Source organism: Tiliqua scincoides, chromosome 4 (genome assembly GCF_035046505.1).
Source record: "Tiliqua scincoides isolate rTilSci1 chromosome 4, rTilSci1.hap2, whole genome shotgun sequence".
Classification (NCBI taxonomy): Eukaryota; Metazoa; Chordata; class Lepidosauria; order Squamata; family Scincidae; genus Tiliqua; species Tiliqua scincoides.
This window is the reverse complement of record NC_089824.1, coordinates 178598134-178623424: the sequence shown is the minus strand read 5'-3', so window position 1 is coordinate 178623424 and position 25291 is coordinate 178598134. Positions and strand designations below refer to the sequence as shown.

At 43.0% G+C, this 25291-nt stretch overlaps 1 protein-coding gene across 6 annotated transcripts; it reads right to left on the bottom strand.

Annotated features, from left to right (window-relative positions):
• Positions 1–7519: 7519 nt before the first annotated feature.
• Positions 7520–23714, bottom strand: DYRK3 (dual specificity tyrosine phosphorylation regulated kinase 3). Of its 6 annotated transcripts, none has more exons than XM_066625414.1 (5): positions 18621–18709; positions 11765–17790; positions 11372–11542; positions 10589–10619; positions 7520–10096 (listed from the first exon to the last, which is right to left on the bottom strand). In XM_066625414.1, exon 5 carries the CDS (start codon positions 10073–10075, stop codon positions 8525–8527), a length of 1551 nt encoding a protein of 516 aa, XP_066481511.1. In that variant the 5' UTR covers positions 10076–10096; positions 10589–10619; positions 11372–11542; positions 11765–17790; positions 18621–18709; the 3' UTR covers positions 7520–8524. The 6 variants fall into 6 exon arrangements, with proteins under 6 accessions (XP_066481511.1, XP_066481512.1, XP_066481510.1 ...); XM_066625415.1 differs by having other exon boundaries at positions 17705–17790; XM_066625413.1 differs by having other exon boundaries at positions 11372–17790.
• Positions 23715–25291: the final 1577 nt, after the last annotated feature.

The following is a 25291-nucleotide window of genomic DNA, read 5'->3' as shown; positions in this document are numbered from 1 at the left end:
ATGACACCCAGAAGAGCTATGACCTCACCATGCCAACACAGGTCTACTGTGGCTTCAGGAGATCAGTTATCAAGATAATAAGGGAGTGTAGGACTTTTGAGAAATATACGGGGAATGACACTCACATTCCCTAAGCTGCAGGGGCAGCCATATTAATCTGTTGCCACAAAACCAATTAAGTGCCATAAGAAAAACTGTTATTTATGCATTGTCAGATTCAAAATTCTATGCCTCTCCAGTCTTCAGTCAGTGTGCGTGCAAGCAGATCTTTTTTCATTTCCTACCAAATGTCATTATGGTGGCCTTTTTAGTTTCTCCAAGGAGAGAAGCCAGCACTTTGATGCAGACTTCCTCTTTTAGTATTGCCAATTCATAACAGTAAACTGTGCTCTGCTTGGGCAAAAGTTACACACTAACAAATGCATTGCTCCTGCCTGCTGAGCATTCTCACCAAGCAATGCATATCTGGGATTGGGGTGTCACATCAGCGATTTTTGATGTGCTGCCAAAACAGGCAGCAGTTTCTCCCTGGCCGTCAGTGGGTCCCCATGGATCTGTCAGAGCAGTTGAAGCAGCAGCTGGGATGAATAAGGGGTGAAACTGGGTAGGGAGGGGGGAAGAATGGGGTCAGGGAGGCTATGGAAGGTGATGGATCTGATGGTGATGGCACACACTAGATCCTATCCCCTTTCAAGCCACCCTGCTCCCTCTCTCCCCTTGGACTTTTACCAGCTGGCGCAGGACCATGGAGACCATTGCAGAGTTCATGGCTTGCAGAGGGGTAAGGGGATTTAAATCTCCTTTCCCTTTCAAAGCCTCCAGATCTGCCTCTCTCTCTCTCTCTCTCTCACACACACACACACACACACCCTCACTGCATACAGCATGCTCCTTTTTGGTGTGGCTGCACTAGAACAGGGAGAGGATAGGATTGGTCCAGAAGTTTCCATCTGAATCTCATTGACAAGGCTGAGGTGACCCTTCTTCAAAAGTTTTGTATCATCGGATTGAAGACTCCTCATCTGAATATAATCCTCATGCACTACAGTCCCACTCCTTATATGTACAGACTTGCAATGCAGAAGCCCATAGCCAGTTGCGTCTATGTATAGCAAATGACGGCTCTCCTCACATTTATTACCTTTGTGTACATTCTCATGAGCCTGTGATGACACCATAAGAAAATGTTGAGCACTCTACCCAGTCCAAAGAATGCAACTACAGAAATAGTCTTGCAAATGGAAAAAACATAAAAGTTCTAACTACAGACTTTCTTCTTTTTCCCAGACTAAAAAAATAAATCAATGCCACAAGATGAACATGATGTAAAACCACAGATCCATCATATGAAACTGTCTTTTGGATGGCTCCCCTATTACTATTCTAACAAGATCACTTGCCAGTATGAATGTATTCTCCCTCCCACCAAAATGGGAAGAAAATGGTTTTCAAATATATACATACAGATGTTATCCAGACCTCCTCTTACTCCAATTATCAGATTGGTACATAGCATGTACTATGCTGTATGTGATATTTTAATGCTTGCCTTATCTCTGAGCCTCAGAAGCATGTAGTACTGATCAAACCAATTCTTGTGATACTCCTATACAGCAGCTCAATATGCATTAGAGGGAATTCCATGCCCTTGAGAGCAGAGTTGACTCCTGAAGCCTTTTCCACAACTGGATCAACGATCCAACTGGATCCAACTGGATCTCCAGCACTCTTTCTCTCGATACCAAGCTAAACAAACGCATCAGTAAAGCAGCTACCACGTTTTCCAGACTCACAAAGAGAGTCTGGTCCAACAAGAAACTGACGGAACATACCAAGATCCAGGTCTACAGAGCTTGTGTCCTGAGTACACTTCTGTACTGCAGCGAGTCATGGACTCTTTGCTCACAACAAGAGGAAACTGAATGCTTTCCACATGCGCTGCCTCTGATGCATTCTCAGCATCACCTGGCAGGACAAAGTTCCAAACAACACAGTCCTGGAACGTGCTGGAATCCCTAGCTTGTACGCACTGCTGAAACAGAGACGCCTGCGTTGGCTCGGTCATGTTGTGAGAATGGATGATGGCCGGATCCCAAAGGATCTCCTCTATGGAGAACTCGTGCAAGGAAAGTGCCCTACAGGTAGACCACAGCTGCGATACAAGGACATCTGCAAGAGGGATCTGAAGGCCTTAGGAGTGGACCTCAACAAGTGGGAAACCCTGGCCTCTGAGTGGCCCGCTTGGAGGCAGGCTGTGCAGCATGGCCTTTCCCAGTCTGAAAAGACACTTGGCCAACAGACTGAGGCAAAGAGGCAAAGAAGGAAGGCCCATAGCCAGGGAGACAGACCAGGGACAGACTGCACTTGCTCCCGGTGTGGAAGGGATTGTCACTCCTGAATTGGCCTTTTCAGCCACACTAGACGCTGTTCCAGAACCACCATTCAGAGTGCGATACCATAGTCTTTCGAGACTGAAGGTTGCCAACAGAGAGCAGAGTTCTGCAATCTCTATGTATTGTGCAAAAAACCAACACCTATTTAAACACCAATAACTTGTCTCACTCTGAATGCAATCATTTCTCAAGACATTTCCTTTCTTAATTAAAAATGGCATCAGGAATCCAACACTTGGAACATTGCTACAAAAATTTGTCTGCCGTGCTCTGGGTCAATTCACTGTTTTGGAATTTCCTGTGAAGACATAATTCTTGGATCAAATTACAAAACGCTCAAAACATGGAACATTTTAGTTGCCTTTGGGCCATTAATGGAAAGCACACATCCAGCGAGCCTCTCTCACTGAACTTGGCAAGACTTCTCAGGAAGCCTGCTAAAAACCACAGTGCATATCCTTCAATTCCTACCACTGTATCTAAGCTAAAAATAAACAATAACCAACAGATTCCTGGGAGAATTCTGCTAAGTAGTGTGCCCCAGAATTAATATGCATAGCTTAATAACCATGGTCAAATGACAGGCAAGATATGCCACACAAAACTATGGCCACTCATAGTATTTCTGCATGGAAGACGGTGCATGATTCTTGCTAGGGCATTTAAAACGTTCCCTTCTATCTCCTTTCCTGTTTTGAACCTGATCCTTCTGAGGAATCCTTCCATTTTAGCAAAGATACTTGCAATCATAGATAGTCCCTTGTGGAATTTTCCTACACTACGGTTATTATTATTTTAACTAAATAAAAATAACAGCTGCATACATGTTGCATGACACTGTATCCACAAAGCTGTGAAAATACATGCCCAGTTTAAATCTGCATTATAAGGAAGACAAGAAGTCATTCCTTCTACTTCTATAGGTACTTCCTTGTTACCCAAGATGGCAAGCCTTTCCTTTAAATGCATTTGGAGGATGTGCCATCAAGGCTGGCAGTCCTTATCCCTTTCTTGCTATCATTAATAGCAGCAAATGGAAAGGATGCCTACCTACAGTGAAGAAAGGTAGGCCTCACTTTCCCCCCACTGGATCATATAGGTAAAAAAGACTCAAATTGTATGGAACAAAGTTTCTTACTCCAAGGTGACTCTATTCCCTTCCCATGGGGGGTGGGGAAGGAGGCCCTACCAACTTGAGATAGCTGAGCCATGAAAATGCTCAAGAGGTCTCTTTCACTCATGAAGTAGCCCTTCTCATACTCCCTGGCAAAAAACCATATGTATATCCCATTTTATTCAACAACGCATAATGTTCAAAGATGCCTCAAAGTATTAGGCCAACCCAAGCATTAATAACTTCCTACTCCTAGAGGTTACTTATTGACAGTGACTGACTTAATTATGACTAGCTGCTTTTCTATAAAAATGTACAGCATGTCATCTTAGATTTTACAGCTGTGAAAGTCTTTTTATGGCATGTAACTTCAGCTCCAAACTATGCAACTCTCTAAATGGGAACGTACTGTACAGAAGCACAGGCTTTGATTCAAAGAAAGTAACTCTTAAGTGATTTGTGCAAGATTTCCCTTTCCAGGACAGACTGAAAAAGCATTCTGGGCTGCTGAAAGCACAGCTCCTTCAAATTAAATGTGAAGAGTGACTACTGAAAGAATGCTAGGCATGGTAAGAGTCTCGGATGTCCAGTTCCACAAGCACTAATGATAAGAACTCACGTTCAGCAATGACAAGCTGAGAGCATAGCTATGCACAGCACATTTTCTTTGATGGGTCAAGAAGGGCAGTTGTGTGTATATATAACGTACAGATGAAGCCACTGAAGATGGGGGCAGCCGAAGTGGGGGGGGGGAGATCATTACCAGTGACTTCATCAAGTGAAATGCGAACTCTGCTGCAACTTTGGGATCAAAATTCAAGTCAGATTCATTAACCTTCATGGAACAGGCTGCTTGAGTTATCTTATGGGACTGCATATGTGTACATAAACAAACAGAGTAGACTTAGTTTTCAACAGACATGATCAATGCTTGCAAGATCAACAGTATCAGTGTGAGCAAGGAGAACAAGAAAGCAAACATTGTAATTTACAATGAACAGCAGTAAAGAACTGCAGTAGGAACTGATATTGGCAGAGAGACACCACCCACCAAATCTCATTAGGTGTACACCCACCAGGGCCTTCCATTTCCCCACCCATCTTAGCTAAAAATAAACAGTAACCAACAGATTCCTGGGAGAATTCTGCTAAGTAGTATACCTTGCATATTGCTGGGAAGATTTCAACTGATATAACATTTGCAATATGATGGAAACGCTCAACAGTTAATTGCAGGGAAACAGACTGGTAAATCTAAGATATAGTAAACAAGGAAGAAAACATGGGCTGACTCTCAGGCATGTTTACTAATCACCCTCTTAGAACTATCCAAGATACATCTTTGCAGTAAAAATGATTTGCAACTTGTTTATATGCAACTTATGATTTCCTGAACTATTTGACTATTCCAGGAAACTGATTTCTCATTTTATGGCAGGAGATGAAGACAATGAGTCCTCAGTAAAATTTTGTACCAAACTAGATAAGAGATCTCACTTTGGTAGATATTTGACATAGTTACGGTAACTTAAAATTTTCTCAATGCTTTCCTGAGACATCATCGTCAATTAACATTTCAGGTCTAAAGTCCTTTTATAGGACCAAAAGCATTAGCATTATATTATGAGATCCAATTTCTTCTATGTTAAAATGAGATTTGAAAATAGTTTTCCTGTTTGAAAGGATACCAAATGCTAAGTGCACTCTTGTGATTCACTTATGCACATTTATTTTTGTTAAGGCGTGCAGCCTTATCCCCAAGCAGAGAAAACAATTATCTGCATCAAAAATCTCCCAGGTAGCCAAACTGGAGATGCTATACTATACAATCTATGTTGAACATTCAATTATAAAAACACACACAACAAACCCTACTGATTTCAAAATTACCAGCCTCCCACATTAGATAGGATAAGGGACTGAACAACTCTAGAAGACTCAATTCTTCTTGGAACAAAAAGGTCCCACAATTCTTTTAGGTAAAGCATCAGTGGCAGATTAGAGGTACTGCATACTTATTCATTTCCACAATACTATTCATCCATTCTAGGCAAGGGAACTTTGCAGCTAATCTTTCAACACAAAGCTCTGGGTGCACAATCAGCCTTTTGCTTGTCCTCTTGGGATTAGAGAAGATGCTGCTGAGATCATCATATACGAATCATTTCAGTCAAAAATAAGGGAGGAGGAATTGTCAGGCTTTGAAAAAGTTATATATGCATCAGCTGTATGCCAACGAAAAAAGTATCTGGCAAAATGGGAGAATGTTTTTCTTGAGAATTTTCAGTCTCTGAATTTATATGATGCTGGTGTCCAGTTTTCTCATCTAAAAGTATATTCCTTCATTTCACACACCTTAAAAATTGTGATTTAGCCCATCCAACATGTAATATATAAAATATGTAACCAATGTTAGAAATACCTCCAGATTGAGTTATCCTTATATGAAAACCTTTGGACTGACTACATATGAATCTGAGCTCTGGTGTGTGTGGATTTGTTGTACTTCAACTGACAGTAAAACACACATTCTACATTTACTTTTGTTTCTCAGTCATTGCAGTGCCTGCTAAATTATTACTGCATAGTGAGAGTTAGATCTGCTCATTTAAGGAGTCAGTTTCAGATAACAGCACCATATAGATCATGACAATCCAGTTTACTAATACATGTGGAAATTAAAATAGTTCTTTGAATCAGGGCAAGTGCTGTATGAGTGAAGGAAAGTTGTGTTAGTCTCAAAAGCACCAAATAATTGGAGACTGACATAAAAGTACTCATGCAGCAGTCCCAGGACTGCTCACATTAGTCCAAAACCCAATTGGGAAATAAATGTATCTGAAGCAGCACTTCTGATGCGAACTAATGTACATGTATAATTCAATAACTCAAACGCAAACTGAAATCAACATTACAGTTACAGAGAAAAACCATTTTCACTTGTTGACTTATGAAATAAAAGAACTGCTCCCCTTAGGGATTTTTTTGGGGGGAGAGGTAACATTTGTTTTAAAAGACTAAGGGTGCAGTCCTAACCAACTTTCCAGCACTGACTTAGCCGCAATGCAGCCCCCAACGTAAGGCAACAAACATGCCCTTAGCTTGAGGAGGCCTTCTTGACTACCTCCCCACTGCAGGATGGAGTGCACACATCGGCACAGCTATATCAGTGCTGGAATGTTGGTTAGGATTGTGCCCTAGGATACCGATACCACTGGGAACTTGCACTGCTGGAATTCAAAGTAGGGTGACAATCACATGATGCCGGGTCACTGCTGCTGTTTGGTGTGTGGTGTGTGCAGCAGCTGCTCCTGGAGGTTCAGCCAGTTCTGGTAAATTTGCAGCAGGGGCAAGTTATGGGGAGGGGGTGGGAGGGGCTGTTTCAGGATATGCAGGGTGGAGAGCAGGGGGAGGATCTTGGTAACACCAGCAACCAGGAACTCATCTCCTCTTTTTAACTCACACTGCTCCTTTTCTCTCCTTGTACTATATGGCTGACATAAGTCTGAGGAGACCCATAGGCTGTCAGAAGGTCTATGCCGTGGTAAGTCAAAAATATTTTTACTTACCTCTGGCAAGTCCCCCGATTACCCTCAATCACTAGATGCAGTGCGCACTCCATCAGTGCAGCTGCTTCGTCGGTAATGGTGGGGGACAGGATTGGGCAGTAGGTAACTTTTACCCAACAAGGAAACAGCCTCTCAGAAGATGACAAATAAATGTGACCAAATGCAGGAAAACAGATTCTCAGTGGTAAGCAAACTTAGCAGCTTATTCAACATCTGGGACAACATCAGACACATCCCACCAATTACAGCAAGGTAACTGAGAATTTCCTCTTCTCTTAGCAAAAAGCCTGGAGAGAAATCCATTAATTTTGGATCAAGCATCCCTAAAAATCTGTCTTATGTATTGCTAAAATTGTTGCAAGGTTTTCAGATCAGATGGTTGTGGCCATTAAATAAGGTAGCTTGGAGGGCTGAGCTTGAAAGCAAGTAGACAGGTCAATTACTTTAAAGATTAAATACTTCATCTGTGGCTTTTTATTTTTCGCTATTTTGATACATTTTACTGTACAACATTTTTGAAAAACCTGTCTGATCACATTGCACAGGGAACACAGGTTGCTGCAATCTTTAACATTACTTATTGGCATCTGTAGCTTGCCTGAGCCTTTGGTTATAAAGCCAAGACTTGAAAACTGCATTTGCTTAGAACAGAGTATGTTCTTCCAGGAATTCTCTGACATGTAAAAGCAATTTATTCTGAAAGATAACATTTTCCTATTCACATATCTACCTCCACATACTAATGCAAAATTCCCATGACCTATTCATTGAATTTAGTTTGATAGGATGGAGGAAAAGAACCAAATGTACTGAAGCTCATGCCCAAGTACCAATCTCTTCATAGCTCCAAAGGAGCACTCACTTTTTATACAATAGCAACTGATTTGAAGAAAGTCTCAAGAAGAAGGCCAAAAGTTTCCTAGAAACTGAGATCTGACAGTTGTTGCAGTTACAGTACCTCACAGAGAAAAGGCAAGTGTTTTTTTTTTTTTAAATTAAAGAATTAACTTTCTGGATCAAAATTGTTTTTTGGCCATCATTCTGTGAAATGTATTCACTTGTGGATTAATCAAATGAATGCCCGAACTGACGTGCAGCAAATTGTCTGCTAAGTGAAATTGTTTGCAGAAGTGGTTTCTGAGTTTTATTACAACAGCGCTATAAAATCCATCCATTACACAGTGCGTAACCTCACTGAAAAAAACAAGTGAGCTGACCAATCAGAAGTGATGCAACACGCACCATATTTCAGCTGAAACAACTTGATAAACAATCATAGCCCTTAAAATGTTTACATTTTGATTCAGATTTTTTATACAAGATTTAGGGTTCAATAAAAATGAAATCATTTTTTCTTTTTTACAGACCTTTGCATTTAGTCATCCTATGCATTTCGAGGAGATAATTAAAAACACAGCGTATGTACTCTGGGAATACATAATTCTCTATTAGCTGACCAGTTTTGGTAGCACAGTACATAGAGGTATACTGCCATTCGAGTCAGACATTAAATTAGCTCTCAGCTTGTTGGCCACTCCAACAACTGGGGGTAATCTGGAACCTATCCCCGGGAAAGAGCTTGTATAATGAGTAATCCGTTTGCCTGATGTTTTATCCACAGTGGGTGGCTTAGGTACTCGCTTACAAATCCAAGGATGTCTTAAAGCTTGACTAGGAGTCATCCGGGCTGAAGGATCCCAATTAAGACATTCTTTTAAGAACTCTATAAACAAAGGGTCATCACAGCCTTTTAAGGCTGTGACCCAGTCCTTGTTTCCTGGAGCACCACGCATCTTTCCCCTACGCGACCTGCTGCCACTGAGAGTAACTTTCCCATCTGCCTGTGTTGTTGCAGTGCAATAGCGAGGATGACCTTTTGAGTTAATGAAGTTTTTGGCTCGTTTAGACTGATCCAGCAGCTTCTGTGGAGGTATTCCAAGGAGCTCCATCATACAAGCTAGCTGGTCACCCTCATCCTCTCCAGGAAAGAGAGGGTAACCAGTCAATAGTTCCACAAGGATACAGCCAAAACTCCACATGTCTATGGGCATCCCATAACGGCTTCCCAGAATGACTTCAGGGGCTCTGTAGAATCGAGACTGTATGTAAGTATAGACTCTTTGGTGCTCAAAACAGCTGGATCCAAAATCAATTACTTTGATTCCACTCCGCCCTTGCTGTTTTAGGAGAATATTTTCAGGCTTTAAATCACAGTGTATGATTTTGTTTTTATGAAGGGCATCCAAACACTGCAATATCGAGTGGGCAAACTTGCGTACAAGTTGCACACTGAAGCCCTGAAATTTGTTTCTTTTGATCAGTTCATACAGGTTCATACTCAAGAGCTCAAAAGTCATACATATGTGATTCCGAAAGGTAAAACTCTCTAGCATATGAATAACATTCATGCTGTTGGTTTTATCTTGCTTTTTCAGATGCTCCAAGATCCTGATTTCTTCTGCTGCTTGGCGGTGAAACCTCTTCTCGTTACGTACCATCTTTAAGGCCAAATGCTGGTGGTGTTTGTGATCATAAACCTTAGCTACTTGGCCAAAGCTGCCTTTTCCAATTATTTTAAGTACTTCGTATCGATAGGCAAGATGGTCGTGAGGCACATGGATGTAGCTGCCCTGCTCATCATCATATCCTCCATTGTTGGGGCCACCAATGACTCCTTGCCTCTTCTTTGCATTTGGACCCACAAAATAAATTTCAGGAAAGTTAAATATTTCTTGCTGCTCATATGCTGATAACTGGTGCTTATATTGCTTTAGTGCAGTATCTGGAGACTGACCACCAGTTTTCTGTGCTTTTGTTAAGCTGCTACCATTCTTGATGGTAGTTATGCTGTCAATGCTTTTATCTTTTGCGGGAGTTGGAAAAGGCCTTTCAGAGCCATTTATTCCAGAAGACTGGAGGGTGCTGCTCCTTCGATTGCCAGAGTCTTCAAATAACTGTTCCACTTTGATTTGGCTCCCAGTCAAAGGATGGTCCTTCATTGTGATTTTGTTAGTAGTTACCTGTAAGGATGAAACAAAGCAAGTCTTCAATATGCCATTCTTATTTTAACAGCCAGGAAAATAGAGCAACAGTGAGATGAAATTCTCAGATGAATTATATATAAAAATACCAATGAAATCAATCTTAAACTAGCATGCACAAAGAGCAGCTGCATCACACTTGCTCCCCATCTCAGGATATGGACAAATGGTGAAACTTTAGCAAATTCAGCCAACAAATGATGTAGCTTGCTACTTGTGTATTCTAACCAAGAGGAGACATATATGAGGAAGGAAGAACACCACAAGTATACATGCAAAGGGAATATACAAGAAATAGTGGGATATGACAGAAGCCTCCAAAAGCAGAATGGTATGGCGATTCGGGCAATGGGAGAGTGATAAGTTTTGTTACCAGTGTCTCCATGCTACTCCCAAATATGAACCCACCACTCTCATCACTTCATCTGACGCTGTGTATGAAAGCAGCACTGGATAAGGTTTGTATCTCACCTAGAATACCACCATGATGCAGATTTGATCCCTGCAAAAAAAGAAAAATCTTCCTTTGCTACCCTATACCAATGAGGGGCTAAATTACTCCAGCCCCAAAAATAAACTACTAACAAATTAAAAGGAAAACTCATTTCTATTCGATTTCAGCATATCATAGACTGGCCTACAATTCTACACCAAAAGAAACACATTCAACACTTATACTCTTTCAGTTCTAAACTGCAAGGAAGTTACAAAGTGCTGTGTTATACTGTGCAACATCTGTTTTCCATTTTAGCCTTTAATCTGAAAATAAAGAAACCATCCCCCTGAACCTGAAAATAGCAAGTCTACATTTCAGTAAAAATATACATATGTCTGAAGATAGCTAATGAGTTATATTATCCAACTCCTTTATAGCAAGCTACTGTCTATCACCCCAACATAGCAGCAAAACAACTCTTATGCAAAATAACCTGCATACTTCTTTTCATTCAAATGCCAACATGATGTTTATGACATTGGTTCAGGAAATGCAGAGTTTTTGGAGAGTAAGACCTATGGTCTTCCCAGTTATTGCTTAACTAATATATCTGTCTGGAAAATGCAGACAGTACATTTTGAGACATGCGCCTTTTCCAGTAATTCATCGAGAATATGATCTGGAACACTAGCATTTCCTAGCATGCTCTTTGCTGGGCTTATGGCTAAACTGCATAGAAAGAATGACAGACGCTGTAACATTCTGAACAAGGCGACTACTTGCTGCAAACAAATCCTTAAGTTAGTAAAGAATTCCACCTTTGGAAAATGTTCCATTTTCTGAAGCCTGCTTCCTCATCCCAACCATGTATTCCAGACAGAGTCTCCACGTTATTTTTCACAGAAGATGGAGAAAAACAATCCAGACAAGTAAAAGAGAGGGAGTCCAACAGAAACTGAACCTGAACTGCAATTTTGTCCTGCATAAAACTGGGGGAACAAAAGTTACCAATTCAAAAAGAAAAATTGGAAAACTCAATACAGTAGTTAAAAATTGAGACTTGCTATGAAGTAAAACACAGAAATGAAGAGCCACATAACTGCAAAAAAAAAAATTCTGATATCAGTTAAAAGAGAAGAGAATACATTAAAGTAAAATAAGCAGCAACTGGCTGACAGGAAGGAAGAGGAAAAAAGCTTTGGGCTGCATACCATACAAGGAAGCAGGGTGCCTCAAAAGACTGACTAAACTGCTTGAGACTCCTCAATCAGACAGAAAGCGAGAAACATTCCTGTTCCCAGAACCTAATGTGTCCCAATGGTGGTGGGATTTCTTCCTACATACTATGCCACCTGGGACAGCATAAGAAAAAAAAAATCAGGTTCTCTCTGTTTTTTAAAAATGTACTTCTCTAACTTTCATGCTCAGAAAGAAAAACTTGCCAAGTATGAAGAACACATCCACTTTATGGTCCAGAAGCAGACAGGATTTTGTCTTCAAGAGCCTAGCCTCAACCCCTCACACATGGTCTTTCTCCTCTTCTGTGACCAAAACCCTCAAATTTTGCTAACACCAGAATATTTCAAAAGTTAACTTCTACAGCACACACTGCATATGATTTGATTCCCAAAGCACAGAACTAAAAATACTTCAAGGTCAATTATTGGTTTCCACATCCTCCTCCTTCACAGCCGTCTCAGCCATCTGCATCACCTGGGAAAGGCTTTTCACTTTGCCAACAAAGCAAAATCCCAACCACCCACAACAAGATTTGTTTTCTTAACATAGGAACTTCTTCCCCCTCTCTGCTGTGGAAGAGGTTGATGATGATGGAGCCTTCTATTGACCAAGGGCAGGGTTTCATTATCACAACCATGTTGGAGGAAATAAATTGACCTCATGCTCAAAAAAGGGGAGGTTCTAATTTTCCCCCAAACTTAGGACTAAATGATTAGCCTTGGGGCACAGAGAAGAAAGAAAAGGACATGCAGTTAACTCTGAAAAGCTCCACTCATTTCTCTGCATAACACTGTAAAGTGGTGATTTGCCTGTGCTTCCCAATATCCAACAACAGTTCCACCTCCTAAAATTTCATAAATTGCGCCAATCTCTCACCCATTTCTCTTAGATCAGTGGTCATGAAATCCCAACCCGGGAGCTAGATGCGGCCTGCGGCAAGCCTCTATCCAGCCCATAGCTAGCCTCTGGTTCCCTGAGAACCTTGGAGCTATGATCCGGTTGCAACTGAAGGACATTCTGAGGGCCTGGGAGGCTGTTCACAGAATGCCCTCAGGTTGTTCAGAATGCCTACTAATGGCCTAAAAAAAAAATCACTTCCTGGTTTTCCCAAAAACCAGAAGTAACTTTTTGTGCCCTCTGAAGGCCTTAGAAGGCTTCTGAAGGTCGAGGAGACCTCCCTGGTCCTCAGAACATGATCTGGGTGTTTCCTGTGATGTGCTGGTTCTGAGGTATTTACTCCTGTATATCTGAGTAAGCAACTTGGAAGGAGGGAGAATGGGGGTCCATTTGAATATGTGCCTTATTTTTGTGGTGTGTGTTGGTGCTTGGAGAAATCCTGAAAATCTGAGCCCATTCATTCATTCATACATTTAAGTCGCATCTCTAATGTATTTATTTAAATTTTATATTTAAAATGTATTTTTAACTTGCCACTGTGCCAGATATTTGGTATGGCCTTCTGGCTGAAAAGTTTGGAGACCCCTGTCTTAAATGAAGGATATGGGGGGAAAAGAAAGGGCTTTACTTCTATAAATCACTAGCCTACTCTTTTAACTTGCATCCATTTTGTATCATATTGCCCAGGTAATATCTCTTCTTTTCTCAACAATCTAAAATAGAAAACTCTTAGGCAGAAAATTACACAAAATTGACTTGTTTTAACCTTGAATTGTCAAGAATACACCCAAGCATACCAATGGAACATGAGGGTCTCTTTAAAGAGTATAATCAGCAGCCACATTAGCCTTCTGTTTAATTGCCAGACTCAAGCTACTGAACTTGCCAGATTCAAGCTACTGAACAATTATTATTATTAAGAATATTCATATGCACTGTACAGTTTTACATTAGCATGTAAAGTGACACATAGCCATCCAAGAGATCCAAAAAAATGTTTCTGACACAATTACTTGTAGGGGTGGGGCAATTACAAGACAGGGAGCCTTCTCTCAGGTTTAAAAAGAAATTAAGGTTACAATCCAAAACTTGGTTATAAGTGTAAATGACTCACTGAACTGAAAGGAACTTACTTCTGAGAAAATATGTTTATTGTTGTGTTGTGTAAGTGTTCTGGTGTGAGAAGCCCAAGAACAAAAGTGAATGTAGCACTGCATACTCTCATAAGGTGAGGCATTTTCCAAGCCAAAATCAATTGTGTCAACTGAACAGCCAAAGTGTCAAACATGGTCCTAGACAGAACATACGCCAAAATGTCTGATCTATGTGGTAAGAACTTTTATTATAAAGGACAATGTCCTTTTAATGTTTCGTTTAGCATCCTATTCCTTATACAGACACAGTTAGTCTGAGTATTTGAGATATCTGGCAAACTGCGTGTTTGAAAGCCTGCCATTCCCACTTTCACAAAACCATTACAGAGCAGATTCAGAATTCACATGGTAAGGAGGAGATGGCGGGTGGCCCTCCCTCCATGTAGTAAGTGCCCAGTGGGAGCAGTTGCAATCATTGCATTGATTTCAGACCTTTTCCTGTCCAGCAAGTTATTTAACTAGTACACTGCGAAGTCAAACCATTTTGGGAACTAGAACAAAGATGTCCCCATACAGTTCTCAAGCCTTCTATAAGATGGAGCACCTAGACAATCAGCCAGCTCTTTACACTGCTATCCGCAGCATTGTGTGGGATGACAAAATATAAACTTATGGAAATCTGCACAATATACTGCAGATAAACACCTCAAGGCTGCCCATAACAACCTGTTGACATCTATCATCATTAACCACTCTCAGGATCTGGTTCTGATATCCCAACATACTCTGACACCAGAACTAATTCTAGAGGAATCTAAAGGACCAATCCCGGCCTCTTGCATACTATCAGCACAACGACAGCCCTGATCAGCAGTAACTTCTGTATGCAACTGGGGAACTTTTTGGGCAAGCACCTTACACCCCAGCAGCTATGCCAAAAAAGTATTATACATCTTCCCTAAAATTCTAGCCCATCTTCATATGTTTATGTCTTTAAACAATCCTGTAAAATTAATGCTCTTCTAAGCACCTAAATATTTTATAGACATTAACAATACTTAAATATGTTAGTTTATGCCTTATTTGTAGCAGCTATAAGTCATGTTTTAAAGTTTAGTTTCATAACGTTAAGCCAATTTCCCACACAGCAGGTTAACAGAGAAGCCAACAGCTCACTGCAACCATCTCTCAACAAGCTTCACACCTGATCAGAATTCCAAATCATGTTGTTTAGCCCTGGAAAGCTGAACTAAATGAGACAGGTGCGATGCAAAGGGTTCCCTCTCAAGCCAAAGGCCCAGCTGGATAATGATCAGATGACTTTTGGCAGACTGACCCACATTATAATTTTAGCTTCAAGTTCCATTTCCAATCAGATGACTTCAGAGTAACCTTTCACCCTGCTTCCAACACTTCCTCTTGCAAAACCTGGACCAGGGTTTACTGTGCCCATAGACAAGCTGTTAGCTGCCAAAAGAACTGATTGACAAGTGGTGCAGGACAGCTTTACAGCTTTTTGAATATTTCCAATATAGGTTATATCTACGCAGTCAATATTGTTAGAGAGCAATTTTAATCAGTTTCCTAAGATGTTCAAAAGGACATACTCCTTAATAAGTGGGTTGACTGTAGCATCAGAGACCAAATGCTGGTTTAAAATTTTTTTACAGTATGTACCTTTTATAATCATCATCTGGAATCTATAATGGATAAAAACCAATAAATTGAAACTGAATCCTGACAGGGACATTGTTGGTAGATTGTCTGCCTGTACTTCATTTGAGTGTTTGTCCTATTCTGCATGTGATTACACTTGCTTTGCAAAATCTGGCTTGCAGTCTGGTTTGCAGTTTAGATCCAGGCATTTCAACAGATGTTGAAGTGGTCCTTGTGGCACAAAGCGCCTTTTACGAGCTCTGGCCAATAGGTCTGCTCCAACTTCCTTTGCAGTGAAAAAACCTGGCCAGTTATCCTGCACACTACACACTATTCCTGAAAACAGTCTGGAAAGTAACCTAGCCACATTTTGTACTAACAAGAACCAGACATGTCTCTCTACTGTAGAAACAACTTCGCTAACTTCTAGACTACTTTTGGGCCTCCCTCAAAGTGCTAGTCATAACCATTAATGTCCTAAATGGCTTGTGACCAGGGTACCTCAAGAACCATCCTCTCCATAATCTGCCTGAGCATTAGAATATGCCCTGAAGTCCCAGCTCTGGGTTCCCAAACATCTGAGGTGCAGTGGGTGAGGACTTAACTAGCCTTATCTGTGTTGGGTCTTATCTGTGTTGATACCTCACCTGTGGAATGCCTTTCCCAGGAAGTGACACCTGGCATGAAATCTGTATTCATTTCAAAGCAGGTGAAAACCTTTCTATTTCCCCAGGATTTTTAGCATGCTTGCTGTACAGGCTTTGTGCTTTTATGCTATTGTTTTTATAGTTGTTTGTGCTTATTGTTGTTAATTTTCAAATTTTGTTAAGCTGCCCTAAGAGGTTTTACCCAATGAAAGAAAGTCATAATCCCAATTACCCAATGAAAGAAACCCATGTATATTTGGTTCTTTTACCCATATCTTTACTCAATAAATTAAAAAAAAAGAAGAAGGAATTCTGAAATAGGGCGACTTATTTCTGAGCACACTAATGAGGTTGAAAATGCCACTAGTTTCAGTGGGACTTATTCTCATGTAAAAGTGAACATAGGACTGTAACCTCAGGAATAATAGAAACACTTCACAAGCTGGAGATGATCAAACTAAAGAGTTATTTACACACACAAAAAGGCATATGAGCACACATATAAGAGAATGTGTTTGATTAAGAAAAAAAAATGGGAAAAATTCAGTGCGGGCCTGTGCTAGCTCTAGCAATTCAGCAGACAGGCACCAGTTTATAATAGTCGTGATCTGATCCAATACATTTGTTTTCCAATTCCTTTGTCACATTCTAATCTTTTTCTTTCCTTTGGCTTTTAGCCACAGGTTTGCAATAAGCAATCTTGGCATGACACCATGATAGAGTTGTGCATGCCAGTTTCTGCTCTCAGAGATCCAACTATGCAGACAATCTTTGGTTTCGCTCAGAATAGAATTCCCCTGTTACTGGGAAGTATTTACAGACCATCTTACAGTTACAAATGTTGCCATAGCTGGATATAATTGCAGCAACCCAGGGAAGCCACTTCAGCACACAGATATACAACTCTTATTAAGACATCTATCACTTTGATAAAAATAGAATTCAAGTGGCAGGAAATTTCCCCAAAAGACAAAACCTTATTGTGAGAAAATGAAGAACTTATTTGTAAATAAAACACAAAATTTTATGGGGGGTGGGTGGGGTAGAAGAGAACTATGTCTGGTAGGGCGTAAAACCAAGTTCAGCACTGTAACTACACTACTTGTTTGGCTGCCTGTGATAAGTAAAAATGCCTGCAGACACACAGATAATGTCCAATAGCTTCTGTGTGGGAACTGAGTGCAAATGCAGCAGCCCTGGCTATTCACAGAAAACACAATCAACTAAAGTCACTGGTATAACAGCATTCTCGCTTCCAGCTTTTGGGCCGAATGTGTTAACTCACTACTTTTATTCCCAGTTCCTAACTTCTCTTGCTTAAGGAAAGACTGGCAAAATTCACTGCCACCATTTATTTTTCTTGAGTAGAACTGGACCCAATAACAGCCACTAGAAAAGAAATATCTGGGGGGGGAACCTCAAGTACTTCTGCCATCAAGTACCACCCATTTTATTCTGGTTTACTAGTCATAGAAAAGCTGCTCTCCCCGCATTTATTCTGGAGTACACTGGAGGAGAATGAATTTAAGAAGATTTCTGTTTAAAATGCATTAGGAAATGGGCAGCCCAATCCTGTGCTCCGGTGATACGAAGCTGCAGCAGCACCAAAAATGGCTACCATCACATCCAACACGCCCATGGCAGCTGCAGGAGGCACCTCAGGAAAAGGGGACTTTCGTCTTCTCCCAGGTAAGGGAAGTAGCCCTGTAAGGGAAGTAGATGATTCACCACCAAGTAAAAGGCCAGCAGTGAGGGGAGAGCGTTCGTGTAGGGCGCCAAGCCCCTTAAGAACACTCTGGATCTGGTGGAGCAGAGCTCCATCAGACCCACCTCCCTCCCTCCCTGCTCCCACCCCCCGCCATGCCCCCTTCCCGTCCTCTCCCCATCTCCCCGGAATGCCTCCTCCCCGCCCCCACTTACCTTACCACAGCTCAGCGGTCCATGAGACCGCTGAAGGCTGGGTGCTTGCCCAGCGCTGAGTTAGCACAGGTGCTGGCCCAGCATTAGGCAGTAAGCCAGCGCATCGAGCCCGGTATCGAACTCTTAAATGCCACCATGTTTTAACAAACATCTTTCTTGGTTTTGCCTTACTCAGCTAAATATGAGCTAATGAGGCTGCACTTCTCAGATGCTGCCTGTCCAAGGATGGAAAGCTCTGTGGCACCTCTTAATTCACCTCTCTTGCAAGGACATGCTGAAGACCGTGTCTGTTGCCCTCATCAGGACACCTCCCATGCTGGGAACACCTCCTCAGATAATGTACAATGTAGGGTGGGGCAGGGGGAGGAGAGATACTAAGGTAAGCAGAGTGACAGGAGGTTGACTGCCCTGCAAAAATCTTACTTGGAAAACTGAACTTGTTAAAACAGGAATGAGCTATTGATCAATAATATCATACATATCAGTATTGTGAAGTATCATCATATTAAGCAATACTCTTGTTCACTCTGGGCTGCAATATTCTGCTAACATATCAAACTATAATTTGTTTCATATGATCATTAACATAATCCAAGCAGTTTGAAAATACTTACACTAGGTCTCCCCAATGAAGGAAGTCCAGAGGGGCTGCATTCTTCACTTGCAGGATCTGAATATTTGATCTGATCTATTCTCATGTAGGAATCGTACAAACCATCTCCAAATCTGGCTGGAAATAACAAGATGATCAGTCAAAACAAACACCAATTCATATAAACATGACTTTCAGTGTATTTTTCAGAAAGGTATTTGATTTGCGCTGAATTTAAAAAAAGTCTCAGCAAGAGCTGCTTATTTAAGGCTAAACATTTCCTGAGCTTCAGGATTTGTTTTGGAATGAACTCTCAAATTGGGCTCACCCATTAAATACTGAAGTGTTCCAAGTATCCTAAAAGTATTGAATTCAACAGTATACTTTAAGGAGGGGGAAAGAGAGATAATCCTGTAATATCCGTATTTAAGAGTAGCAAAATAAATGGAACACTAAGGACTAGACAAAATCTTTAGAACAGTGGTCTTCAACATTTTTCATGTCACAACCCCAATAATGAGACTGGGGACACACTACTGATCCCACACCTCTCCCAGGACTCTCTTTGCCCACCCCCACCATCACACACTCCTTGCCTCCGTAACACCCTCCCAGTGCTGTTCACTGTAACCAAATATTCTTATTAGAGAGAGCAGAAAGAGTTGCATGAAGCCTGGCACTAGTGAAAGCTATTTTAACACAATCGCTAAGACCCTGAGCAGGACTGTGACACAACCTCCTGGTACCTGAGAGGGTATACCAGATGCCTACCCCTTTACCTGGTAGTGCTCTAGTCCAGTGGTCTTCAACCTTTTCCGTTCCCGTAAATTGCAGCAACCCCACAACTAAGGCTTCACAACCCCACTGGGGTCACAACCCCAAGGTTGAAGAACACTGCCTTAGAATAAATTACAAATATGGTCATAGCATTGTTCGACTTGTGCTTTTAAAAATAATTTATGCCCCACCCTTCCATCCCCACAGGGATATCCAGGGCTGCTTATAACTTTGTAACTGTTGATTTGACTGTTTCAACAATAATTAACAACATCCATCAAATTAAAATCCATACAATCAAAGGCAAAGCCACATAGATAAAAATAAAAGAGAGGCATAACAAGAAACCAGAACTGGCATGTCTTTATGACCTGCTTAAAAACATCCAAAGACTTGAGGTCTTGAGTTTCAGAAATAAAGACATCACATGAGCACTAAAGATAGGAATTCTCAGAACATAAACTCAACAATCTATAAATACCACTTTATATGGCAAAATGAGAACACTAATTTCAAGATTCCTTTCACCAAGGCTACAATCCTAAACACACTGACTTGGGAGTAAGTCCCACTGAACTCTGTGGGGCCTACCTCCAAATAGGCACACATCCAGAATGGGACTTTTGAAATTTTACAGTGCAGTCTTATGTATATCACCTCAGAAATAAGGCCTACTGAGTTTAACTGGACTTCCAGTTTAAAGTTAACTTGGACTTCCAGGCAAGTGTACATAAGATTGCAGCCTTCATGTTCTAGTTCTTTTTGTTTTAAGTTGATTTAACCTAGTTGAAAGTTTAAGGCTCCAACTCGATCCAAGCTTTCCTGAGAGGAAGCTCCACTGACTATAATGAGACTTACTTCTGAGTAGACAGGCATATGACTGGGCTCCAAGTTGATTTAACCAGAGCTGCACGTGCCCAGCTCTGACTGGTGCACCAGATGTGGCTGTACTTGAGTCGATTGGACCCAACCACGCCAATATCAGTGCACTGACCTGAGGGCCATCCCCAGAGGTGTTTTGAGGGCTAGGGAAGCCACACACAGCCTCCCTGGCTCTCAGATGGCCTTGCAGGGCCTTCTGGAGGCCAAAAATCAATACTTCCAGTTTGGGGGGGGAAGCAGCAGGCATGGGGGGGGGAGAACCTCCAGGTGGGGCAGAGGCCAGAAACACCAGTGATCTGAGGGGACCTTCCTGGAAGTGCTGCCTTTATCCCAAGTTAGATAGATGGTGGTGCAGGGGCAAGCCTTCACAGTACTGGCACCACAATTATGGAACTCCCTACTGGGGGAATTAAGAACTACCCCTCCCTCATGGCTTCTCAGTGAGGACTCAAAATGCTTTTGTTCTGCCTTGCATTTGGGTGACAGGTTGTCTGTCTCCCTGTGCCTCTGCAGCAGTGCCTTGGTTATAAATAGTTTGCTCTCCTCCCATAGTTTTATTGTTTTTTTTATTATGGTTTTATTTCTTGTTTTTATATATTGTATATTTTCCCCTGCTAACTGGATAAAGATGCACTTTCTTCAAGTGGTGTTCCTCTTATATTTAGAGGGGGAGAATAACTGGCCCTTCTCACCCTAGCACAGTATCTTTTCCAGTGGCTGTTGCTGTTGTTCTTTTACATTTTTTTTAGATGGTGAGTCTAATTTTAGATTGAGGGACAGGGAGCCATTTAGTTATTTGATTTTTTTCTGTAAACTGATTTGTGAACTTTTGTTGAAAAGTGCATATAATACTATTAATAATAATAACATTTTAGTTGGGAACTGTAAGCTGTCTCGGGCATATATGCTCCTGCATAGGAATGGCAAGGTATAAATCTGTTAAATACATACATAAATTTGAACTTATTATACTTGACCAGCCTACTCATTATACCTGACCTATTCAAATCATGCTCTTCACAACATGAAGGAAACTGTCTCTCCCAGTGTCTCCCCCCCCCCCACCTTTTAAGCACTAGACAAACTGGCTTCTTTTTAGACTTGGATTGCAAAATAAACAGTTACACACAGCAGTTACTGCTGATCAGAAGGAATTGATTGCTTCTTATCCTACATTAATTGAAAACATAGTAAAAGATAACTGAGTTGCCAAAGGGGGGAGGGGAATGTTAAAAATGTTTCTTCCTTATGTAGAATTTGGCAGCAACTTGGAAGGAATCTGGCCTTTTTCAAGTCTCTGAAAGTTCTAAAATACTTTGGATAAGCATTTATATACAGTATAAAGTGAGTAATAAGAAACCGTGTCAGTCCATACTGCCTTACCCCTCCCCTGCCATTACAATGGACAAAGCAACTGCTGCAAAACCCAAGAAAAAGACAATGGAAACCAAAGTCGTTTCCTATTGTCAGGCACAGGACAGTGGGAAGGCTGCTTTTGTCCTGAACGCTTTTTTAAACCTCTCTCATGTGATAGGAGTTTCCATTGGTCTCCTGGGGAAACTGTCCTGGATCTCGCTGCAGGAAACGTTTCCTGAGGCTCCAGTCTGCATTTTTATCCTTTGATTCCATTCTTTCCACTTAAGCCATTTCTGCCCAACGTTGCATATATGCAACAGGGACCAAATTTGTAACACAGGTTTGCAATCCTATCCACACTTTCCTGGGAGTAAGCTCCACTGACTCTAATGGAACTTACTTCTGAGTAGACATGCATAGGATTGGGCCCTGAGGCTGCAAACCTATCCACACTTTCCTGGGAGTAAGCTCCACTGACTCTAATGGAACTTACTTCTGAGTAGACATGCATAGGATTGGGCCCTGAGGCGGCAATCCTATTCACACTCTCCTCGGAGTAAGCCCCATTGACTCTAATGGAACTTATTTCTGAGTAGACATGCACAGGATTGGGCTCACAGGAGAGAGAGAGAGAGCACAAAACAACTCTCATCCAACCTGCAATCCTTAAGCCTTATGCAGACTTAAGAGTAAGTCCCGCTGAACTAAACACTGGCTTGTTTCTGAATCCAAACGAAACAGCACTGGGCTGCAGCACTTCAACGAATATATGAGCCCAAGCCCGTGCACGCCTACTCAAAAGTAAGTCCTATTAGAGTCAATGGGGCTTACTTCCAGGTAAACGTGGATAGGATTGTAGCCTTACAGCACAATCCTATGTATGTCTACTCAAAAGTAGGTCCCACTGTGTTCCGTGGGGCTTACTCCCACGAAAGTGTGCATGGGATTGCAGCCTCATTCCCCTCCAACGGTCCTGAGATCGCCTCCCATTACAAATACAGCCGCCGATGGCTTAGCTAGGATCTCGCATCCCAGCCTGGTTTTGGCCCCTTCCTGTCCCACGCCCCGATCCTGGCGCCTTCCGCCCTATTATTCCAGAGGGGCACACTCGAGATCCTACGGAGCAGTTGTGGTTGTCCCTTTCAGACTCCGATCACCTTCTTCACAATGGGGGCTACACAAAAAGGGAGAGCGAAGAGCCAAGCGAGAGCCCAATCCTAGGCATGTCTACTCAGAAGTAAGTCCCATTATAGTCAATGGGGCTTATTCCCAGGAAAGTGTGGGTAGGACTGCAGCCTCTGAGCCCAATCCTAGAAGTATGCCCCATTATAGTCAATGGGGCTTACTCCCAGGAAAGTGGACAGGACTGCAGCCTCAGAGCCCAATCCTAGGCATGTCTACTCAGAAGGAAACCCCATTATAGTCAATGGAACAGGACTGCAGCCTGGCTCTCTCCCTCGCCCCACCCTTGAGGACAAAGCGGGACAAGGCGGCGTCGCGTGGGGAGGCCGGGAAGCGGCTGGTGCTGCCTTGCCAGGCTCGCCACGCACACTCTCCTCCGCTTCCCTGGATGCCGGAGGCGCAAGGCAGCCTCCTCTTGCCCCTGCAGGGCTCTGCGCGCCCCGACCAACACCAGAGCAGAGCCGCGCCGCGCCTCGCTTCCCCTGCTCTCTCCCTCTCCCAGACCAGGAACCCCTAGCCCACCACCATCCCTACCCGCAACAGACACCAGCACCCCCAGCCTTCCAGTGAGCCCTCCCGCTCCTGGCCTGCAGCCCTGGAGGGTGGAACGGTCCATTCCCCAAGGGGGGGCAGGAGGTCCAAGCCACAACCAGAGGGTCCCCAGGAGTCTCCCCCGAGGGGTGCTCAGTCAGGCCCACGGCCCGCAGCCCCGCTGGGGTGGAAGGGTTCATTCCCAAAGGGGGGGCCCAAAGGCGCCCCACCAGGCCTGCGCTGTTACCTGCTGTGAGGGGCCCCTCCGGCTTCCTGCTCAAAAGCATCATGGTGGGGGTGGGGGTGGCGGCGGGGAAGCCCGCGGGCCGAACGCCCCATCACCCTGCCCGGGCCTGCACAACAACTTCGATCTCCGGCTTCAGCCGCTTCGCCTCTGAGGCTGTTACAGCGCGGGCGGGGCCGCGACCGAGCTCGGGGAACGGTTGCTAAGGGAACCTCCGCTTGGCCGCTGTGCGCATGCGCGGCCAGAGAAGGGGGGGCTCTGGTGGGGGGAGAGGACAGAAGGGCGAGGGAGGGAAAGAGAGGGGGCGGCTGCACAGGACCAGGGGGTCTCTTGAAAGATCTCAGAGCAGGTCTTTCAGAGCCCTGTTTGAACTTGGAGCCTCGCTTGAAGGCATAACAGAGTGTCTCTGAGCATGTGCAGAGCGCATGTGGGGGGGAGAGGAGGGATAGGGGAGCATCTGCTTAGCACTAGGGGGTCTCTCGAAAGTTCTCATAGAGGGTCTTTTAGAGCCCTGTTTTAGTCTTATTTGAACTTGAGCCTCATTTGAAGGCGTAACAGTATCTCTGAGCAAGTGCAGAGCGCATGTGTGGGGGGGAGAGAGGATGGAAGGGAAAGGGGGGCAGCTGCTTAGCACCAGGGGGGTCTCTAAGAAGTTCTCAGAGTGGGTCTTTTAGAGCCCTGTTTGAGGCTTGTTTGAACTTGAGCCTCATTTGAAGGCATAACAGAGTGTCTCTGAGCATGTGCAGAGCACACTCACTCCTGACACCGACAGCACAGGCCTAGGCATCTTGAGTCCCTTTCCTATCCTTGAGACATACTGGTGCAAAGACAGATCTTCTAACATAGAAATCTTCCTGCAGGCAGAGGCAGCATGGACACCTGTGCAACATGGAGAAAACCTCACCTTCGTCACTTGGAGGCCAGCACAACTCTCCAGGCAGAGAGGCCAAAGCATCCCAGAGATTGGGATGTGATGGAGGAGGGATGAGGAGACATTCAATGGTTCGCAATAAATGGTTCGCAATACATGTACCACTGGTGGTACTTGAGGTGGCGTCTAGTGGTAATTGCAGGACCCCTGGACACCTGCCACCCAGCAGCGAGACCAGGAACATGACACAACAAACAGCAGTAGGAAACTTGGCTTGGCAGGCAAGAGCATGTCTACGCTCAAAAAAGCCTTCCCATCCACCCTGAGCCTCTGGTGTTTGGCGCGTTGCATCTGGTCTCCCAACCCAGACATAACTGGCAATGATGTCATTGCTGGTTACTTCCAGTGGTACTTCGAATAGGTGGAGTAAGTGAAGTGGGGGACGGTGGAGGACAAAAGTTGAGAAATGCAGAATTGCACGCCATATCTTAACCCTCCATTCAGACAACAGATATGCCCTCAATGCCAGAAAAATGTTTATGCCAACAACAGAGCTGTTGTAGGTAGAAGTAATCCCATAGGAAACAATGGGGAAGAAAAACACAACAAAATTGCCTGTCCCATGACATCCCACCCAGCATCTTATGGTGGATCATAGATAGGATACAGGCTACATTTGGCAATCAATCACAGCACAGCAACTCCAGTGCTCCCTCTTGCCAGGGAGACTATAACTCAGAATATCACATGCAGCTAAACCTTTCTGGTCTCTCAAAGGGGCATTTTGGTGATAGGACCATGGTGAATGGGTGCTTAGTACACAAAGGGAGCACTTTGCACAAACAACCTC